Source organism: Arachis stenosperma, chromosome 1, assembly GCF_014773155.1.
Source record: "Arachis stenosperma cultivar V10309 chromosome 1, arast.V10309.gnm1.PFL2, whole genome shotgun sequence".
Lineage (NCBI taxonomy): Eukaryota > Viridiplantae > Streptophyta > Magnoliopsida > Fabales > Fabaceae > Arachis > Arachis stenosperma.
Window position 1 is genome coordinate 78813686 of NC_080377.1, and position 17442 is coordinate 78831127.

At 37.9% G+C, this 17442-nt stretch overlaps 1 protein-coding gene and 1 long non-coding RNA gene across 2 annotated transcripts; both read right to left on the reverse strand.

Moving 5' to 3' along the window:
- Positions 1-11565: 11565 nt before the first annotated feature.
- LOC130981339 (ent-kaurenoic acid oxidase 2-like) lies at positions 11566-13249 on the reverse strand (the record flags this gene model as incomplete). Its single annotated transcript, XM_057904935.1, has 5 exons — positions 11566-11637; positions 12132-12238; positions 12363-12441; positions 12540-12893; positions 12986-13249. Coding segments are annotated over 5 exons (876 nt in total), but the record flags the coding sequence as incomplete, so codon positions are not given.
- A 185-nt stretch (positions 13250-13434) lies between these two features.
- Positions 13435-14352, reverse strand: LOC130942308 (uncharacterized). Its single transcript, XR_009070889.1, has 3 exons — positions 13793-14352; positions 13665-13710; positions 13435-13578 (listed from the first exon to the last, which is right to left on the reverse strand). It is a non-coding gene; the product is annotated as an uncharacterized LOC130942308 (long non-coding RNA).
- Between the last annotated feature and the right edge of the window lie 3090 nt (positions 14353-17442).

Genomic DNA, 17442 nt, shown 5'->3' on the forward strand with positions numbered 1-17442 from the left:
AATAAATATTTCCAAAAATCCTATTCTGCACTCAAGAACAAAGCACATTGAAATCAAATATCATTTTATTAGAGAACATGTGCAAAAGGGTACTATTGATATTCAATTTATAAAATCTGAAGAACAACTTGCTGATATTTTTACAAAACCCCTCTGTGAAGATAGATTCTGTTTGTTAAGGAAAAGCTTGGGAATGATTGATTTAAATCATGTTGAAAATTTGTGAATTTCTGATTCTGTTCAATTTTATCTCGCAGGAATGGACGAGATAAAAATAAATACATGATGGGAGAGCTATGCTTAAGGGGGAGACTGCGCAGAAACAAATTCCAATGGGCCCCACAAAACCCCTTTGACTGTTTTGTTAGTTATTCATTTTTTGAAATCAAATCTCAAAGTTGTCCTATCATGTCTAGTTGAAAGAGGGATAATGTCAAATCAAATCCTTATTTTTTTAACTAATCCCTTGATTCAAGGAACCTTCTTTTCAAATCCTTGGGAAACCGCTCTGGTTAATAACCGCGCATGATGACTATTAACCACCCTCATTATCTCTCTCCAATCAACATTTATTGCTTCCTTAACCTCTCTCCACTCTCCACCTTCTGCCAACCCTTCTTCTTCCACCCCCATTATCTTTCTTCACATAATGAAAAAGAAAATTGCATCAAGAAAAAGTGGAAGAATCAGTCTCTCTCAAAAACCGTTCACTCCACAAACACACACACATATTCATATTCACTCTACATCTTCCTCTCCCTCTCAATCTGCCAAACAAACACCCACCATGAGAAAGAAGATTGCTCACAAGAGTTCTGGCCGTGGCAAAAATAAGGAGCCCAGTGTTGAAGAAGAATCGTCTCAAACCTCACCCGTTCCTTCCCCACCACCACGTTCACCAAAGAAGGCTACACCACACAAATCAGGAAGAAGTTCTCAGAAGCCCAAAGGTTTTGTGTTGCATGAAACCAGGGAACCAGCAAATCTTGAGTCACTGGAATTCAAGAACAAGTTTCACAAGCCACACTCTCACTATGATCCATCCAGATTCTTGACTTGTGCATTCTATGAATTTCATCAAGAAGTTTTGGAAAAGAGGCATATCTGTCCCTCATACTTGGTGAATCTTGATCAACTGGCAGCCAAAAGAATTATCTTGCAACCTCTGTTTGACAACATCAAATGGTCTCCACTGCTCCACACTCACAAAATGGTATATCCAAAATTGGTTAGGCAATTTTATGCGAATCTCAGACTGATTGATGGTAGTCTTCACTCCTATGTGAAACGTGTGCATCTCTCTCTGAATACTGAAACCATCAGTGCTGCTCTTGGCTACACTGATGAAGGACCGAGGGTAATACATGAGTGACAAATGGGATGATCATGTTGGGCTTACTTACAAACAAGTTCTCTCTCATATCTGTGCAAACATGTCTGGATTAGATGGCACTGTTCCTACTCACAAAGCTCTTGGACCAACCAATTCATTGCTGTATCGCATCACTACCCACATTTTAACTCCACAAAGTGGTTCTCACAATAGGGTAACCGTATCTGATTCTTTAATAATTTTTGCCCTTGTTACTTCTTCTCCTATTTCATTTGCTTATCTCATCATTAGACATATGTGGGAGTCTGTAAGAAGTACCAAAAAGGCTAATTTACCTTATGGAATGTTTCTCAGGTGTATTTTTGAGTACTATAAGGTAGATTTAACAAATGAAACTGTGGAGAACAAATTCTCTATGATCAAAGGCAGTGGTGCTGTCAATGGAACAAAGAGTAAGAAATCAATGCCAATGGACAGCGACCTTGAAAGTCAGTTTGAATCCTCCAAAGCAACCGAGTCAACAAGGGAAATCCTCACCGAATTCTCTAATATGTCTACACTCATGATTCAATTTCATAGGGCTGCTCGAAAGCTAGCCTATGAAAATGAACGAGCTTGGGGGAGATGTAAAGAAAGAGTGGGTATGATGCTGGAAAACTTGGAAAAAGATCTGGGAGCTGGCAGTAAAGAAGATGTTGCAGACTCTGATCTCAATTTGTCTGATGATTAATGACTGTTTTCTTTTATTTGATATTGGCTTCATTAGGCTCAATCTGTTTTTTGTAAGAGCATGCCTTGATACTCACTGCTCTAGGATAATCTCTAGGATACTGTGATATACTTTTACTACTTTATCTTGAATATTTTGCTATGTTAATCATGTTTTGTGCAGGTGCCCCTTTGATGACAAAAGGGGGAGGAAATTTAGGTTCCAAAATTGAAATTGGAACAAATAAAAACAGGGGATGAGAACAGGGTTGAAATTTTCAAATTGAAAATTCATGATCACCCTTGTTCAAAAAAAAAAAATGCATGTTGTTATTGCATTTATTTTACTATGATCATCGCTGATTGAACTGCATTTGGCTTCTGATTCATTCATCATGATCAGTTTATTTGGCATTTGGTTTATAATGATGTTTAATTTATTTTGATGCCTGGCTGTTGATTCATCATTGATAAACTTGTTGGATTGAAAATTTATTTTTGGTAGTTCCTTTAAATTGTATAAAGTATCAAAAACTGCCTTATTTTATTTTGCAAATATTTTCCATCATGTTGTTTTGCTCTGATATATTAAACAGGAAAATGTTTGGATATTTTGAAATTGAGCAGAAAATCAGTTTATGATATCAAATGAGTTTTGATTATCAATTTAAAACTGCTCATAAATCAAGCATTCAACATTTCAAAATTAATATGTTGAATAACATTGTTACTTGTAGCTTGATTTAAATATCACAGGTTTAGTGCTTCCCTTGGTAAAATAGCATACATTAAGGGGGAGCCATGTGATAATTTGAAAGGGGGAGAAATTCAATCCTCAAAGGGAGTACTCGTACTCAATCTTTAAATTTCTTTCCATTTCAATTTTAATAATGTTTGTCATCAAGGGGGAGATTGATGAGTTTGGAAAACTCCAAATTAATATTTGTGATGAACAAACATTATTAAAATATTTAATTGTAAAATTATTAGTTCAATCTTCATTAATCATATGCTAATTGATAATTTTGTGATGCAGGTTTTTAATTGGGCCAGAAAACAAAATGTTATTGCAACTGAGCCCATATTTATTTTTGATGAAAGCTTCCTATGCTTGATCCGAAACCAAAATTACCAGGAAAGCAAATGCTTTTAGTGGGCCAAAATTCAATAGCCCAATGTGTTTTATGCATGCTATGGTCTGAAAAGAAAATGAAGTTGGGCCAAAATGAAATCTATTGCTACCAAGCCCAACATTAATAAATGTTTCCATGCTTTATCCGAATCCATGAAGCAAAGAAAAAGCCTCAATGCTTCCAACGGATTCCATTTCACTCTTTGGAAGGATTTGAAATTTAATTTACTAGCATGGGGAACATGAGAGAGAACTTGACTTTGATTTGATGGGAATCATTATGATTAATGCTACACGCTAACCCACTAGGGAAGTAAAAGCAACCCTTCAATTTGTTACATTTCATTAAATTGCTTTTACTCTAATTTCACATTCTCTCTCATCTCTTTCTTCTTTTTTCTTCGGTCATTAACCAGGAAGCCATGGAAGCTACTTGGAGCTACCGAAAGGAAAGGAAAGCAAGCCTAAAGACCATCGAGTTGATGGCACGAAAAAAAAATTAAAAGTATGTTGTGGCTGAGATTTTCACCAAATAAGGTAAGATTTGGTGAGATAATCTCAGATCCTTCATACTCAAAAAGAAGGATGAAGATTCGGCCAGCAAGGAGGATCTTTGGAGGCATGGCTTGTCTTTGATTCTTCTCAACCACCACAGGAAGTAGCTAGAGTGGCGAAGTGATGGTTGAGGCAGAGATTGAAGCAGATGAAGTCATCATCATCATGAAGCATCAAGGGCCAGAAATCCATCTTGGAGAGGAAGCCAAGGATGGAGCGCTCGGATTGATGAAGAGTGATGACCAAGGAAGGACTAGAGGTATTTGCATGTTGGTTTTTGCATGAGTTACCTCTTCTCTCTTTGTGGCTGAACCGGTTTTGTTGTGAAGGAAAAGAAGCTGAGCTCGGGTTTGTGTTTCAACTGTGAAAGCTTCACTTCTCTATAAAAGGGGTGAACAGTCATGGTTTGATTCAAGGAGTAAGATTTGAGAGTGCAAGGCACAGAGTTCTCAGAGCTACCTAAGCTAGCAGTTCTTCTTCTCCTTCAATGTTTTTTATTTTGTATTTTTCTGTTTAATTTTGTCATGTCTTGAGTCTCATGGAAAAAAGGCAAACAGTGAGGTTTGTATGAAAAAGCCATAGAGCGGAAAAAGGCAGAGAGTGCAAAATTAAAAGAAAAAGCCATAGATGTCTTAGAGTTCCTTTGTACATCTGTGTTGTGTTTCATGATACTGTGGGAATCCCCTTGTAAGTTGGGTTAGCACTTTACAAGTTGTAATCTGGATGATTATAGTGAAATTCCATCATTGTTGTGATGGAGACTGGATGTAGGCTGCACTGCACTTAGCAACTGAACCAGGATATATCTGGGTGTTATCTTCTCTCTCTTCCTACTTCAATTCTGTTTTTTACTGTTCAGATGAAAAATCAATAATGTCTCGTGTCAAGTGACGAGACAAAATGAAAATGTCTCGTGTCTAGGGACAAGCTAAAAACAGAAAAGCTTCCTCTAAGTCCAGCAAGTGTCAGCAAGCAAAAAGAGGGCTAAGATTCAACCCCCCCTTCTCTTAGCCACTGAAACCATCAGTCTTGGAAAAGAAATTCTCCATAATTGGATCTCCTCTGAGCCTTGGAAAAGGGATGAGGAGATCATGCTAGAAATACTTTTTCATATTGGACCAAATTGGGGTTTGGGCGGATATAGTGACATGTAATCCTCCCAACACTTTGATTTGGAAATACATGTGGTATAATCAGTGACCATACTTCATCTCTTTCCATGAGCAATTAAATCAAGGAATTGGGTAATTGTTCAAGCTTAGAGAGATTGGGTTGCCAAGGAATTGGGATCCAATCATCTAAGATTGCCAAGGAGATCAATGAATGCATTGATTGAGGAAGAGATGAGAATGAACTTGATCTGGAGAATGCAACATCTCCTAAGCCCAATGAATCTCCCATTTCTGATCTTACCCATTCTCTTTACTTTTTGCCATTTATCTTTATGCTCATCTCCCCAAACTCCCGTTTAAGATTCTGCAATTTATTTTCTGCAATTTACTTTCCAGCCATTTAATTTTTTGTAAATCTCAACTAAATTTCTGTTTAGCTCAACTAGCACACTCTTCCAACTAAAGTTGCTTGACCAATCAATCCATGTGGGATTCGACTTCACTCTATTGTGAGTTCAAATTGACGACAATTTGGTATACTTGCCGAAGGGAAATTTGTTGAGAGACAAGTTTTCGTGCATCACCGCTACTTCAGGATTTTCACCGGATTTCAGCATACAGTTGGGGGGTAGCCAGTTTGGTACGCCTATACAGATCGTTGTGTCGTGCATCACGATACAACTGCAAAGAGATGGATGGCCCACTGATACTGCTTTTTGTTTGGGCGTGGGAGCGTATCCCACTTCTGGCACCTATATCCTGCGATCAGCTTGGCGATGTTGGTATCCCACTCGCGCGACGGTATTATTATTATTATTATTATTATTATTATTATTATTATTATTATTATTATTATTATTATTATTATTATTATTATTATTATTATTATTATTATTATTATTATTAATTTGTTATTCTTATTAATATAATTATTCTATTTTTTGTTAGGTGGAGGCAATGGCGCCGACATACAAGATATATACGGCGGCCTACTACGCATTTTAGGCGAGGACTCGATGACATGGGAGTTGACGATGTAAGTTGTAACCATTAATGTCCAATGTTTTTATTCAGAAGAATAATTTTTCTAATCGACCTCTTGGTAACTAATATGTAGTTTATATGGTGGCCGTATATGGGAGTGGGGGTTCCAGATGTCCTCGCTGCCCATTTGGTTAAGTGCTTGATGACTTGCATCATCTACCTCTTTCTCTTATCTAAAAGGACCATAAAAAGAGCATAATCTCATTCTATCAATGCAATGTCATGAAGTAAATGGTGAATATTATGGTACATTGCTTTGAAATGAGTTTGTGTTGAATTTTAGGTGAAAAGAGCAACAAAGGAAAGAGGAATCAAGAAAAAGAAGCTAGGCGTGTGAAGCTGGGCGTGCCACTTGGTACAAACGCCACCACTTAGTATGGGCGTGGCACGCCAGCAATGGAGCGCGGCACGTCAGTTGACAATTCCATAAGGCAAAGTGAAAGAACTATAAGGGGCGTGCCACTTGACATCGAGGGCGTGACATGCCAACATCATTTTCCAGAGAAGAAGTCTCTGGAGCTCACTATGGGGGTGGCATGCCGAGGCCAGGCGTGGCACGCCAGGGAAAAGAAGTACAAAGGGCATGGCACGCCATGGCCAGGCGTGGCACGCCAGTTATAAACTCCAGCAAAGGGACAAAAAGGGCTATAACATGGGCGTGGCATGCCAGGGCTAGGCGTGGCACGCCAACTATACTTTCCAGAGCGCAAGTTTGAAGACCACAAAGGGGGCATGGCACGCCAACCCCCTCATACACTATGGGCGTGCCACTTGAACTCGAAGGCGTGGCACGCCAGTTCATTGGTCCAGAAGGGGGACTTGAAAGCTCAACACTGGGCGTGCCACTTGATATCAAAGGCATGGCACGCCACCTTACTCTTGACTTGGGTGTGCCACTTGGGTCCCAAGCATGGCACGCCAATGCTTGAAGAAGCTTAAACACCAACACTGGGCGTGCAACTTGATGTCAAAGGCATGGCACGCCAACTCTAGCCCCCAAGGGAGAAGAAGACTAGGCGTGCCACTTGAGACTTAAGGCATGGCACGCGAGGGTAAGATAACTAGGGGCGTGCCACTTGAATGCTGGGTGTGGCACGCCTGTCACTTCTCATTCATGCACTATCAAAGGGCGTGGCACGCCACCTACTGGGCGTGGCACGCCAGTGTTATTTTCCAGAAAAGAAGATTGAAGCATTATCAAGGGCGTGGCAGGCCACCTACTGGGCGTAGCAGGCCAGTGTTGTTTTTCAGAAAGGATGGATGGAGTGTATATATGCTAGTTCAAGGTTCTAGAGAAGAAGAGTAAAAGGGAAGACCCTGGGCGTGTCACTTGGCCACGAAGGCATGGAATGCCAGAGTGGTTGATGGAGAAGGTGTGCCACTTGCAAGCCAGGCATAGCGCGCCAAGCCAAGTTGAGAAGCTAGGCATGGCACGCCACTCAAACGCCAATCACACGCCAGGCACATGCTTTTTTTATGAGTTTTTCTTTTTCCTTTTTAGTTGTAATTTTCTTTTCTCTTTTGTATTTTCTTAATTCTAGTGATAGGAGTAGTATAAATAACCCGTAGAAGTACTGAAAAAGGGGGTTGGATTGGCAAGTTAATTTTAGTTTTACCTTTACACTTCACTTCATCTCTTCCATCTCTTGTACTTTTCTATCAGCTATGAGTAGCTAATTGATAAACTGCTATTTTATGATTCATATTGTATTTAATTGTGTGGTTCTATCAAGTCTTCACCCACTTATTCATATGATTTGCATGCATTTACAATTCCTTCCTAAAAATATTCTATCATTGATAACTTGCTTCCTAAAGACCTTATAGTTGTATATTTTTATCTTTCTTCGTACCATTCGATGCCGTGATCTGTGTGTTAAGTGTTTCAGGCTTCATAGGGCAGGAATGGCGTAAGGAATGAAGAGGAAGCATGCAAAAGTGGAAGGAATACAAGGAATTGAGGAGATGACCAGCGAGAAGTCACGCGGTCGCATGGCTCACGCGACTGCGTGAAATGGAAGAAATCATAGTGACGCGCTCGCGTGCCTGATGCGACCGCGCGGATTGGAAGCTGCACGAACAACACGAATGCGTAGATGATGCGCACGCGTGGTACGAGAAACACTGAGTGATGGGAACGCGTGGACGACGTGGCCGTGTGACGTGCGCGATCTGCAGAATTTTAGAAGTCGCTGGCACAGATTTTGGGCCGTATTTTAACCTATTTTTCGGCCCAGAAACACAGATTAGAGCCAGGGAACATGCAGAGACAAAACAACAATTCATTCCGCATAATTTCAAGTTTTTAGATCTGAATTTACTCCCTCCCCTAGGTTTCTCTCTTGAACATTCATAATTAGGATTTTGAAGATTTTGGCTTTAGCTTTTGAGAAGAGTCTACCTCTGGTACTAGTCATTATAGCTTGTTATTTTACTTTTCATTTACTCTTCCATATTCTTAATTTATCCAGAGTTGACATTGGATTTTTTTCATAGTTTATTAATACAAGACTATTTTTACTTTTAATTAATCTCTTTCATTATTATTTATTATGTCTTCTCTTATTTTCCCTATTGATTTTGTGAAGTTTACAATTATGATGATGGAGTAGTCCCCCAACTTGATTGGGAGATGATTAAAAGGAGAACCTTGAGTTAGAATACTCAAGAGTTCAATTGTAATTGGTTCATTGTTGGTTGGCCTGTTAGTCATTAACTCTAATCCTTCCCAAGGGAGAGGATTAGGACTTGTGAATAGAAGTTGACTTTTAATTTGACTTTCCTTCATTCGTTGAGGGTTAACTAAATGTAAACAATGACTAATTATTAATTGCTCTTGATAAAATTCTAACAAGGATAGAACTTCCAATTAATCTTCTCCCGGTCAAGAATTTTATTTAAATCATATAAATTCTCTAATTTAATTTTTTGTTCATCAAATTCAAAACCCCTTTTGAAAACCTCTGATTGATAAAATAGCACATCTTCCTGCAACTCGTTGGGAGACGACCTGGGACTCATACTCCCAGTATTTTATTTCTAAAATTTGTGACAAATCTTTTCTAAATTGACGAGTGGATTTTTGCCGGTTAATAACTGTACTCACAATGCCATTTCTCTAATTAATTCTTAATCTGCCAATTTCCGCTCACGTCACTAAACTCCCTCCCATTGGGAGAGGGAGCTCTGTTGTACTTGATGGATTAATGATAGTGAATTTCTTCTTCTCTTCATCTTCTTTTTGTTTTGCTAGAAGGAATTTTGTTCTTCATGCTAGTGTTTAATCATCTTGGGAGAGAGGTTGAATGCAAAATGGGTTTCATGGGAACCTTGGAAAAGGAAACATGAAACCATGCTTGAAATCCCTTCTCACACTTGAGTAGATCTGGGTTTTGGGATTGGATATGGTGACATATAATCCACCCACTATTTGGATCTATGAGGATGTGGGGGTATAATCAGGGACCAAGTATATCTCTTTTCATGAGCAATTAGACTAAAGAATTGGCTGATTATCAAGATTTGAGAGATTGTATCACCAAGGAATTGGGATTCAATCAATCATGATTGCCAAGAGGTCAATGAGTTGCATGATTGAAAATGAGATGAGCTGAATTTAATCCAAAGAGAGCAATATCTCTTAATCCCAATGAATTTCCCCTATCCTTATCTTTCCTATTCTTTATAGCTTTGCTTTAATTTCTGCTATTACCCATTCCCCATTTAATATTCAGTCATCTATGTTTCAGCACTTTACATTCTTACCATTTACTTTTCTGCACTTTATTGCTTTTTTTTTTTACTTTTGAGCCATTTTCATTTCTGCTGATTTAGAATTTTGTTTGCAACAATCACTCTTAATTAGCTTGATTAATTCACCCGTTAATTAAAATTGCTCAATCGACCAATCTCTGTGGGATTCGACCCCCACTCCCAGTGGGTTATTACTTGACGATAATTTGGTGCGCTTGCCAAAGAACGGATTCATTTTATATAGGGAGTGAATTTCGGTCATCAAGTTTTATGGCGCCATTGCCGGGGATTGGTTTGAAATTGACAATGACTAAATTGATGGGTATTTAGATTAAGCATTTTTTTACCTTGTTAATTCTTTTAATTTCAGTTCTTATATTTTTTTGAGCATCTGAAATTCAGTTGATTCACTGTATATTTCCATTTTAGCATACTAATCCACTAACTGTTTGATCAGTTGTACCAATCAAACTAACCATAAGTCTTAACAAGAGTGATTCCTTCACTTCTCTTCTTCTTGCTGTTTATTGAATGTATGACAAGTAGAAGAGGAGAAACTTCATCCTCTTTTGATAGTGAACCTGAGAGGACCTTCCTTAGACTAAGGAGGGAAGCAAAAGGCAAAGGAGTAGTTAGAGAGGAAGCAGTGGAGGAAGATCTGGATGTTACTATGGAGGAAGAGATACATAATCATGTTGGGGAAGGTGCTGGTAACCATGTGGTGCAGGAGAGAAGAGTTCTAGGCTCCTACATCAACCCAAACCCAGAAAATTGTGGAAGCAGCATTCTAAAACCAACCATCCATGCTAACAATTTTGAGTTAAAATCCTAACTCATCACCCTTTTTCAAAACAACTGCTCATTTGGAGGAAGTGCTCAAGAAGATCCCAACCAACAACTAACCACATTTTTGAGAATTTGTGATACAGTAAAGGCTAATGGTGTCCACCCGGACACCTATAAGCTGGTACTATTCCCACTACAAGAAAAACACCCATTCAGGTACACTTGAAAAGTGTAGCCAAAAGTGAAAAAAAATGATGTCTTAGGCTATGGCTACGCTTTTTGGGCTACGGCTACGCTTTTTGGAGTGATTCCTATTCGGCCGTTGCCTATTCTCAAAGGCTACACTTTTCTGCACCAAGGGCTACGCTTTTGGCTTTTGAGAATAGGCTATGCTTTTCAAGTGATGCTGTCCAAGACCAAAGGCTACACTTTTCAACTTTCATTTTTCTAGAATAGGCTATGCTTTTTAACACTACTACATCACTTGTAAAGCGTAGCCATATTGTATACCATAGCTACTTTTTATAATCGTAGCCTTAGGTCCCTCTTTTTTTGTATACTATAGCTACTCTATATAAGTGTAGCCTTAGGTCCCTCATTGTTTTTTTTTCTATATATATATATATAATTCTAATAATTTTTTGTACAACATAATATTTAATAATATGATTATATATATAATTATGTATTTTTAATTAAATAAATTAAATATTATAAAATAAAAATAAACACACAATTATATTAAACTAAAAAATATTCTAGCAAAAGACAGCAAATACATTCTAAAGATTCACAAGCACTGTAATGTTACAATATATTAGTACATAAAACAATGGATCCAACTATCCAATTGAACAATCATTCAACAATAGAGTAAAAAAAAATGAAACATGTCTAAACTACTACTTTCCATGTATCAATGAATATAAAGAGGATTACAAATTATTGTTGTATTTTGATATACTGGATTCGCACAATGCTTGCTCCTCTATTTCAGGATATCTCAAATCTTTCTTGGCGGTACTTTTATTTGATGCTGCTGTAGCCATCTATCAAAAGAATCACTAGTTGAGTTCTACAACAATATCAGAAAAGTTAGTTTAGTTCATACCTCTTCAGATTGCGCTATCATTCTTGGAGGACTAACAGCTAAATAAGCATAAGCCATTAACTCCAATGGCCAACCAGAAATCTATATTGGAAAACATTGAGATCTGACCAAAAATAGAACAAAATAAGTTGGTAATAATTAAAGTTAAAAGTATTCATCGGAATGATATCTTAAAGGCATATCAGATAGTATAAAGTCATCAAGAGAGAGTAAGAAACGAAAGGTTATGGGCTTATGGCCATTATGAAAACAGAAGCTATATCAGTAAATAAATAAAATTCTAAAAAATAACGAATTTGCTTAAAAAAAATGGTAGTACATTTAGTTATTTTTCATTAGTGTTCCACAGTTCAAAAATGGATATTTTTCATTTAGTTATCCTTCAGAAGACCAGAAAATCAGAACCCAGATTTCATAACCATAATAAAAAAACTATATGAGAATTATATGGGAGCATAACAGCAATAAAAAAATGTCTATGTATAGATTCTGTTTACCCTGGTTGATTGGCTTGTTTCTGAAATGCTACATATATCTAACTCCTATTTGAGAATAGCATGTACAAAAATATTATAAAGTATATTATATAATACTTACATCGAATCTTGAAGGATCAAATATCCTTAGATTAGGATAAACCTGAGGGTCTTGGTGAATAGCCCTATACCAAACAAAAACCTTCCAACCTTTGGGAATAAGAAAACCTACACCATATATCAAAATGTAAATGATTCATCACTCTTCATCATTCTTACATGTATCTAAGCAATAATAATAACCATTATTAGAACCAAAAAATATAATTTTACAGAAACAATTGGGACTAACCATTCAGTTTGACATCACGCTTTGCCTCCCGGAATGTCATTAAAGAGAAGGTAATATAGCGCATAGTTTCATCAATTGCCTACACATACAGATGCATTATAATTATAAATATGAAATTTTACTTAACACAAGATAACATAGCTTGTATAAGAAAGTAGTAAAAATATATCTTATCACCTTAGAGAGGAAATCCATCTGCCTATATTCCTTTATTGTCATACCCTTCTGATTTGCTGGCCTCCGCTTTACGATCTCTTCCTGTTCTTGCTTAGCCTTTTGGAAATACTGAGGGTGCTGTTGAAGGATCAAAGTAGCCCACATGGTAGTGTGTCTAGAAGATTCATGTCCAGCATTCAAATACATTATCATAATGTCAATCACTTCATCATCAGCCAATTTCCTACCATTCTCATCTTCAGCATCAATCAGTTGATCCAACATATCTTTTGCTGTTTTGTTTGGATTTTCTAACTTCTCCTTTCTCCTCTCATTCACAACATTTTGAAATATGCTAACTAGATTCTTTCTAGCCTGAATATCACAGATCATATATATAATTAGTCAAATATGTATAATATAACATAAAAAGATTCTATTTAAAATGAAAAACATCCTGCATGCACCTTGAAGGCTTTGTGGAATGCAAAACCGGGAAGATCAATGCGCAAAGCTCTCATGCCATAGTTAAGCTTAGTGTATTCCTTTTCCAAAGCTTCCATAACAGAAGTGCTGGAGGCGCCAAGGAAAATGTGGATGATGATCTTGAAGGTAAGCCTTCTGAGTTCAGTCAGCAACTCAATTTGCCCCATCTTTGACCATTTTTCCAATTCGTTTTTCATGAGTTCGTCCATGAAAGCCAAGTACATGGAAAGTGGTTCCAAGCCAAATAATTAACATGCAACAAAAATAATTAACATGAAATCAGTAAACTACTATAGACAAATGAATAATAGTCCCCATTAGTACTTGATTTTTGTTTATTAGAACATTACCATTTACCACTACAAAGTAAACAGTGCTGATTAAGAAAGCAACAATCATTCACATACAGATCCGAGAATCAAACAGCTGACTGGTCAATAAGCATACTAAATGGAAAGGTTTCTGCCATTTAATCACCAAATACAACTAAAATCAATATCTAACTATTCTAACCCTTACCTCTTTGTTGATCAAATACACAAGACTTGTCCCTGTTTTTCTCTTGAGCCCAAACCTTAACCGTTCCAAGAACCAGAATTTTAGTTACATTTCACAAGGCCATTCGACCAAATTAAACATAGAGGAGAGAAAATCACTCACCTCTCTTTGCTTGTGGTGGTAGTTGTGTTAACAGAAATTGAATAAACTGAAAAAAAAAATGGAGCAAGAGAATTATCAGAATTTTGAATTAGAGGAGAAAAGAAAGAAGATGAAGTCGCTGTCCTCACCTAGCAAAGAAACTCGAAGAACAGTTGGGTGAGTGGAACGCAGCTCCCTCTTAAGCTTTAGTCAGCTCCTTCGTTGGCCATCATTCTCTTTCTCTTGGTGCTATGGTTGATGAAGAGCCAAAAACTTGAAGAACGCTCCTGTTTTTGCTCCCTGGTGCTTTGGCTATTCCTCTGTTCCTTGCCCTCTCTCTACTGTCTGTGAATTCATGAGGGAGACAGACAGAGACAGACAGAGAATGGCCCTCCATTCCTCCTCTGATTTCTGAACGTGAAATCTTGTTGACCCTGCCATTCAATATTCAATATTAGGGCAATCACTTGATAAACTTTGACTTCACTAGTTCACTAGTTCACCATCTACACCCACATTTAGATCCTTCTGCAACTCACCTGATTAGTACGACCATTGCTATACTTATGAACAATACTTATCTTCAAGAAATGGAAAAGAGCTGCAATAGGGGACTGAACCGACCACTTAGAATTTAGAAACATGCAAGATTACAGCTATTGAATCAAATTCCTTCCTATCAAGTTCTACAATGATCAGAATTTGAAACTAATCGACACTAACTTCTGAAACTAAAATAATTGTTATAACATATGCTAGTCTAATAGATATAGTGCAGCAAATTGTCAAAATATGAAACAAACTAACTTCTGATTTCTAACTAACCTGACAGTTACAACAAATTAACCAACTCACAAATTATCCAACCCAAAGCAAACTGAAAGTATCTCCTCATTGTCACCCTCAAGATCTAAATGTGGCTCTGTAACACTACAAGCAATTCCTCTCTTCCCTCTTTATTCCCTCTATGAGTGACTTGTTGAGTCCCTAATAAACAAGAAGACAATCAGAAACTATACATGAATGCGAGTTTTATGAAAGAGTGTGATTAGAATATTTGAGCTGAGACTCTAATGCCAAGTTATAGGAATCTATTCCAAAACAAAAAGCTGGAGCAATAATGATTTCTTCAAAGATATCCAAAGTCTAATGTCTAACAAGAGTGCCATTCAACTCTTGGTCAGTTTAGATAACTGCAAGAGTGTGATTAGAACATTAACATACCTTAACTGCAAGTTCTCCAATAGCCCAGCATGCATTATTTACTATTGAAATAGCCTCTAACAAAGGAAGAAAGAATCAATATTATTTAGATTTAACATAAAATTTTTAGTACATGTCCTCTAATTATTGCTTTTCTCTTAAACAATACTATTCAGATTTAGAATAAATATGTCATCACTCTCTGTTATTCAGATTCACATCACCAACAGGAGCAATTATAAGTTACACAGCAACAACACCAACAATTAAATCACAATAACACAATAAAAATAAGAAAAAAATAATAACAGACAGAATTGAAACTCAGATGAGGGCCAGAACTCAAACCGAGTTGAGGGAGAGGGAGCAGTGGAGCACGGGCGATGGAATTAGAACAGACAACGGCCGTGGAACAGAGGCGACGTAATGCGACGATAAAGACGAGCTGCGACGGCGCTGGAGCAGTGGGAGTGGGGACGGCGGCTGGACCAGATTTGACGGCGGCGACACAGCTTGAAGAAGAGAGCAGTGGCTAGGGTTTTTCTTTGAGAGAGAAGAGCTTCAATGTCTCGGTGAGTGGTGAGCGAAGGTGAGAAGACGAAGGAAAAGGGCGACGGTGAGTGGGGTGAGCAAAGGTGAAGACGAAGGAGAAGGGCGACGGTGAGTGGTGGTGGCGTGAAGCTTTCTGAAAGAGAATGAGCAAGGCACGGGTTTCTGAAGGAGGGGAGGGCTTCTGAAAAAAAAAAAACAAAATTCATTAAGTATACATTAATATATTAGAAAACACTTCAAAAACGCACCCAAAACTTAATAAATAGGCTACTCTTTAAAAGCGTCTCCTTTGATACGAAAAGTGAACCTATAGATATCAACCTACGGCTATGCTTTATAAGTGATTTCTATAATACCTAAGGCTACGCTTTTTAAATGATGCCACATTTGTGTATCTTTTTCTCTTATAAAAAGGCAACACGGAGAAAAGCGTAGCCTATTCTATGAATAGGCTACGCTTTTCAAATGTAGCTTAAAAAAAGTGTGGCTGAATGGGTATTTTTCTTGTAGTGTCCCTTTCTCTTTCAGAGATAAAGTATCAACGTGGTTGGAATCATTTTCTAAGGAGAGTCTGACAACTTGGGAGGATGTTGTGAACAAGTTCTTAGCAAGATTCTACCCTCCACAAAGAGTCAATAGATTGAGAGATAAGGTGCAAACCTTTAGACAACAAGATAAGAAAACTCTCTTTGAAGCATGGGAGAGATATAAAGAGTTGACACGAAAATGCCCTCCAGACATGTTCGATAAATGGGTGCAATTGCACATCTTCTATGAGAGGCTATCATATGAGTCAAAGAATGCCCTAGATCACTCTTTTGGAGGCTCTCTTAACAAGAAGAAGACAATTGAGGAGACCATAGACATCATAGAAACTGTTGCCAACAACAAGTATTTCTATGCCTTTGATAGAACTCAAAAAAGAGGAATGATGGAGCTCAATTCCTTGGATGTTCTGCTGGTTCAAAACAAGGTGATCACAACTCAATTAGCGGCCCTAACCAAGCAGATGGAGAAGAACCAAGTTTCAGCTGTTCAAGCTCAAGCACCTCCATAAGAAGAAGATACTCCAGAAGTTAAATGTAAATGGGAGCAAGCCAACTATGTGAACAATTCTTCCAGACCACCATATGATCCAAATGCCAAAACATACAACGCAGGTTAGAATAACCACCCAAATTTTGGGTAGAAAAACCAAGATCACAAACCATACCACTTTAACCAATACAACAACCACAATTCCAACCATCAATCAAGCAACAATAGACCTTACCACTCCAATCAACAACCACTCTCAAGATGCATTATCCTCAACCCTACAACCATGTGATATCAGCAGCAACTTTGCAAGATTGGAGGCTGCTATGGCACAATTGACAGGGAGTATTGCCACTGTTGTAGAGAGACAAGTACAAGCTGAACAGAAGATAGTTGCAAACCAAGAGGAGGCCATATCCAACATGAGGAACCAAGGGGCAACAATTTCAAAACTGGAAGTACAACTAGGGCGCTTGTCTAATAGATACCAATGCTTACACACACATTTCCTAGTGATACCATGGCCAATCCAAGAGAAGAATGCAAGGCCATCACATTAAGGAGTGAGAAGGTTGTGGAGGAGACATCCTCAAGTCACAACAAGCATCAAGAAAAAGCTGCAAGTGACCCAGAAACCAAGAAGCAAAGCAAAGAAAAGGAAGAGACACCTAAACCACCCCAACCAAAGCAAGTCCTAAAGCCATATGTACCAAAAGCACCCTATCCATAAAGGCTGAGGAAGGACGAAAAGGACATCCAGTTTTCTAGGTTCTTGGAGATCTTTAAGAAGCTTCAAATAAACATACCTTTTGTTGAGGCATTAGAACAAATGCCACTCTATGCCAAGTTTCTAAAGGAGCTCATGACAAGGAAAAGAAACTAGGGAGAAAATGAAACTATGGTGCTCATTGAGGAATGTAGTGCCATTATACAAAAAAAGCTTCCCCAAAAGATGAAAGATCCTGGGAGCTGATGACAAGTCATCTTAGGGTAGTTTCACAAGAAT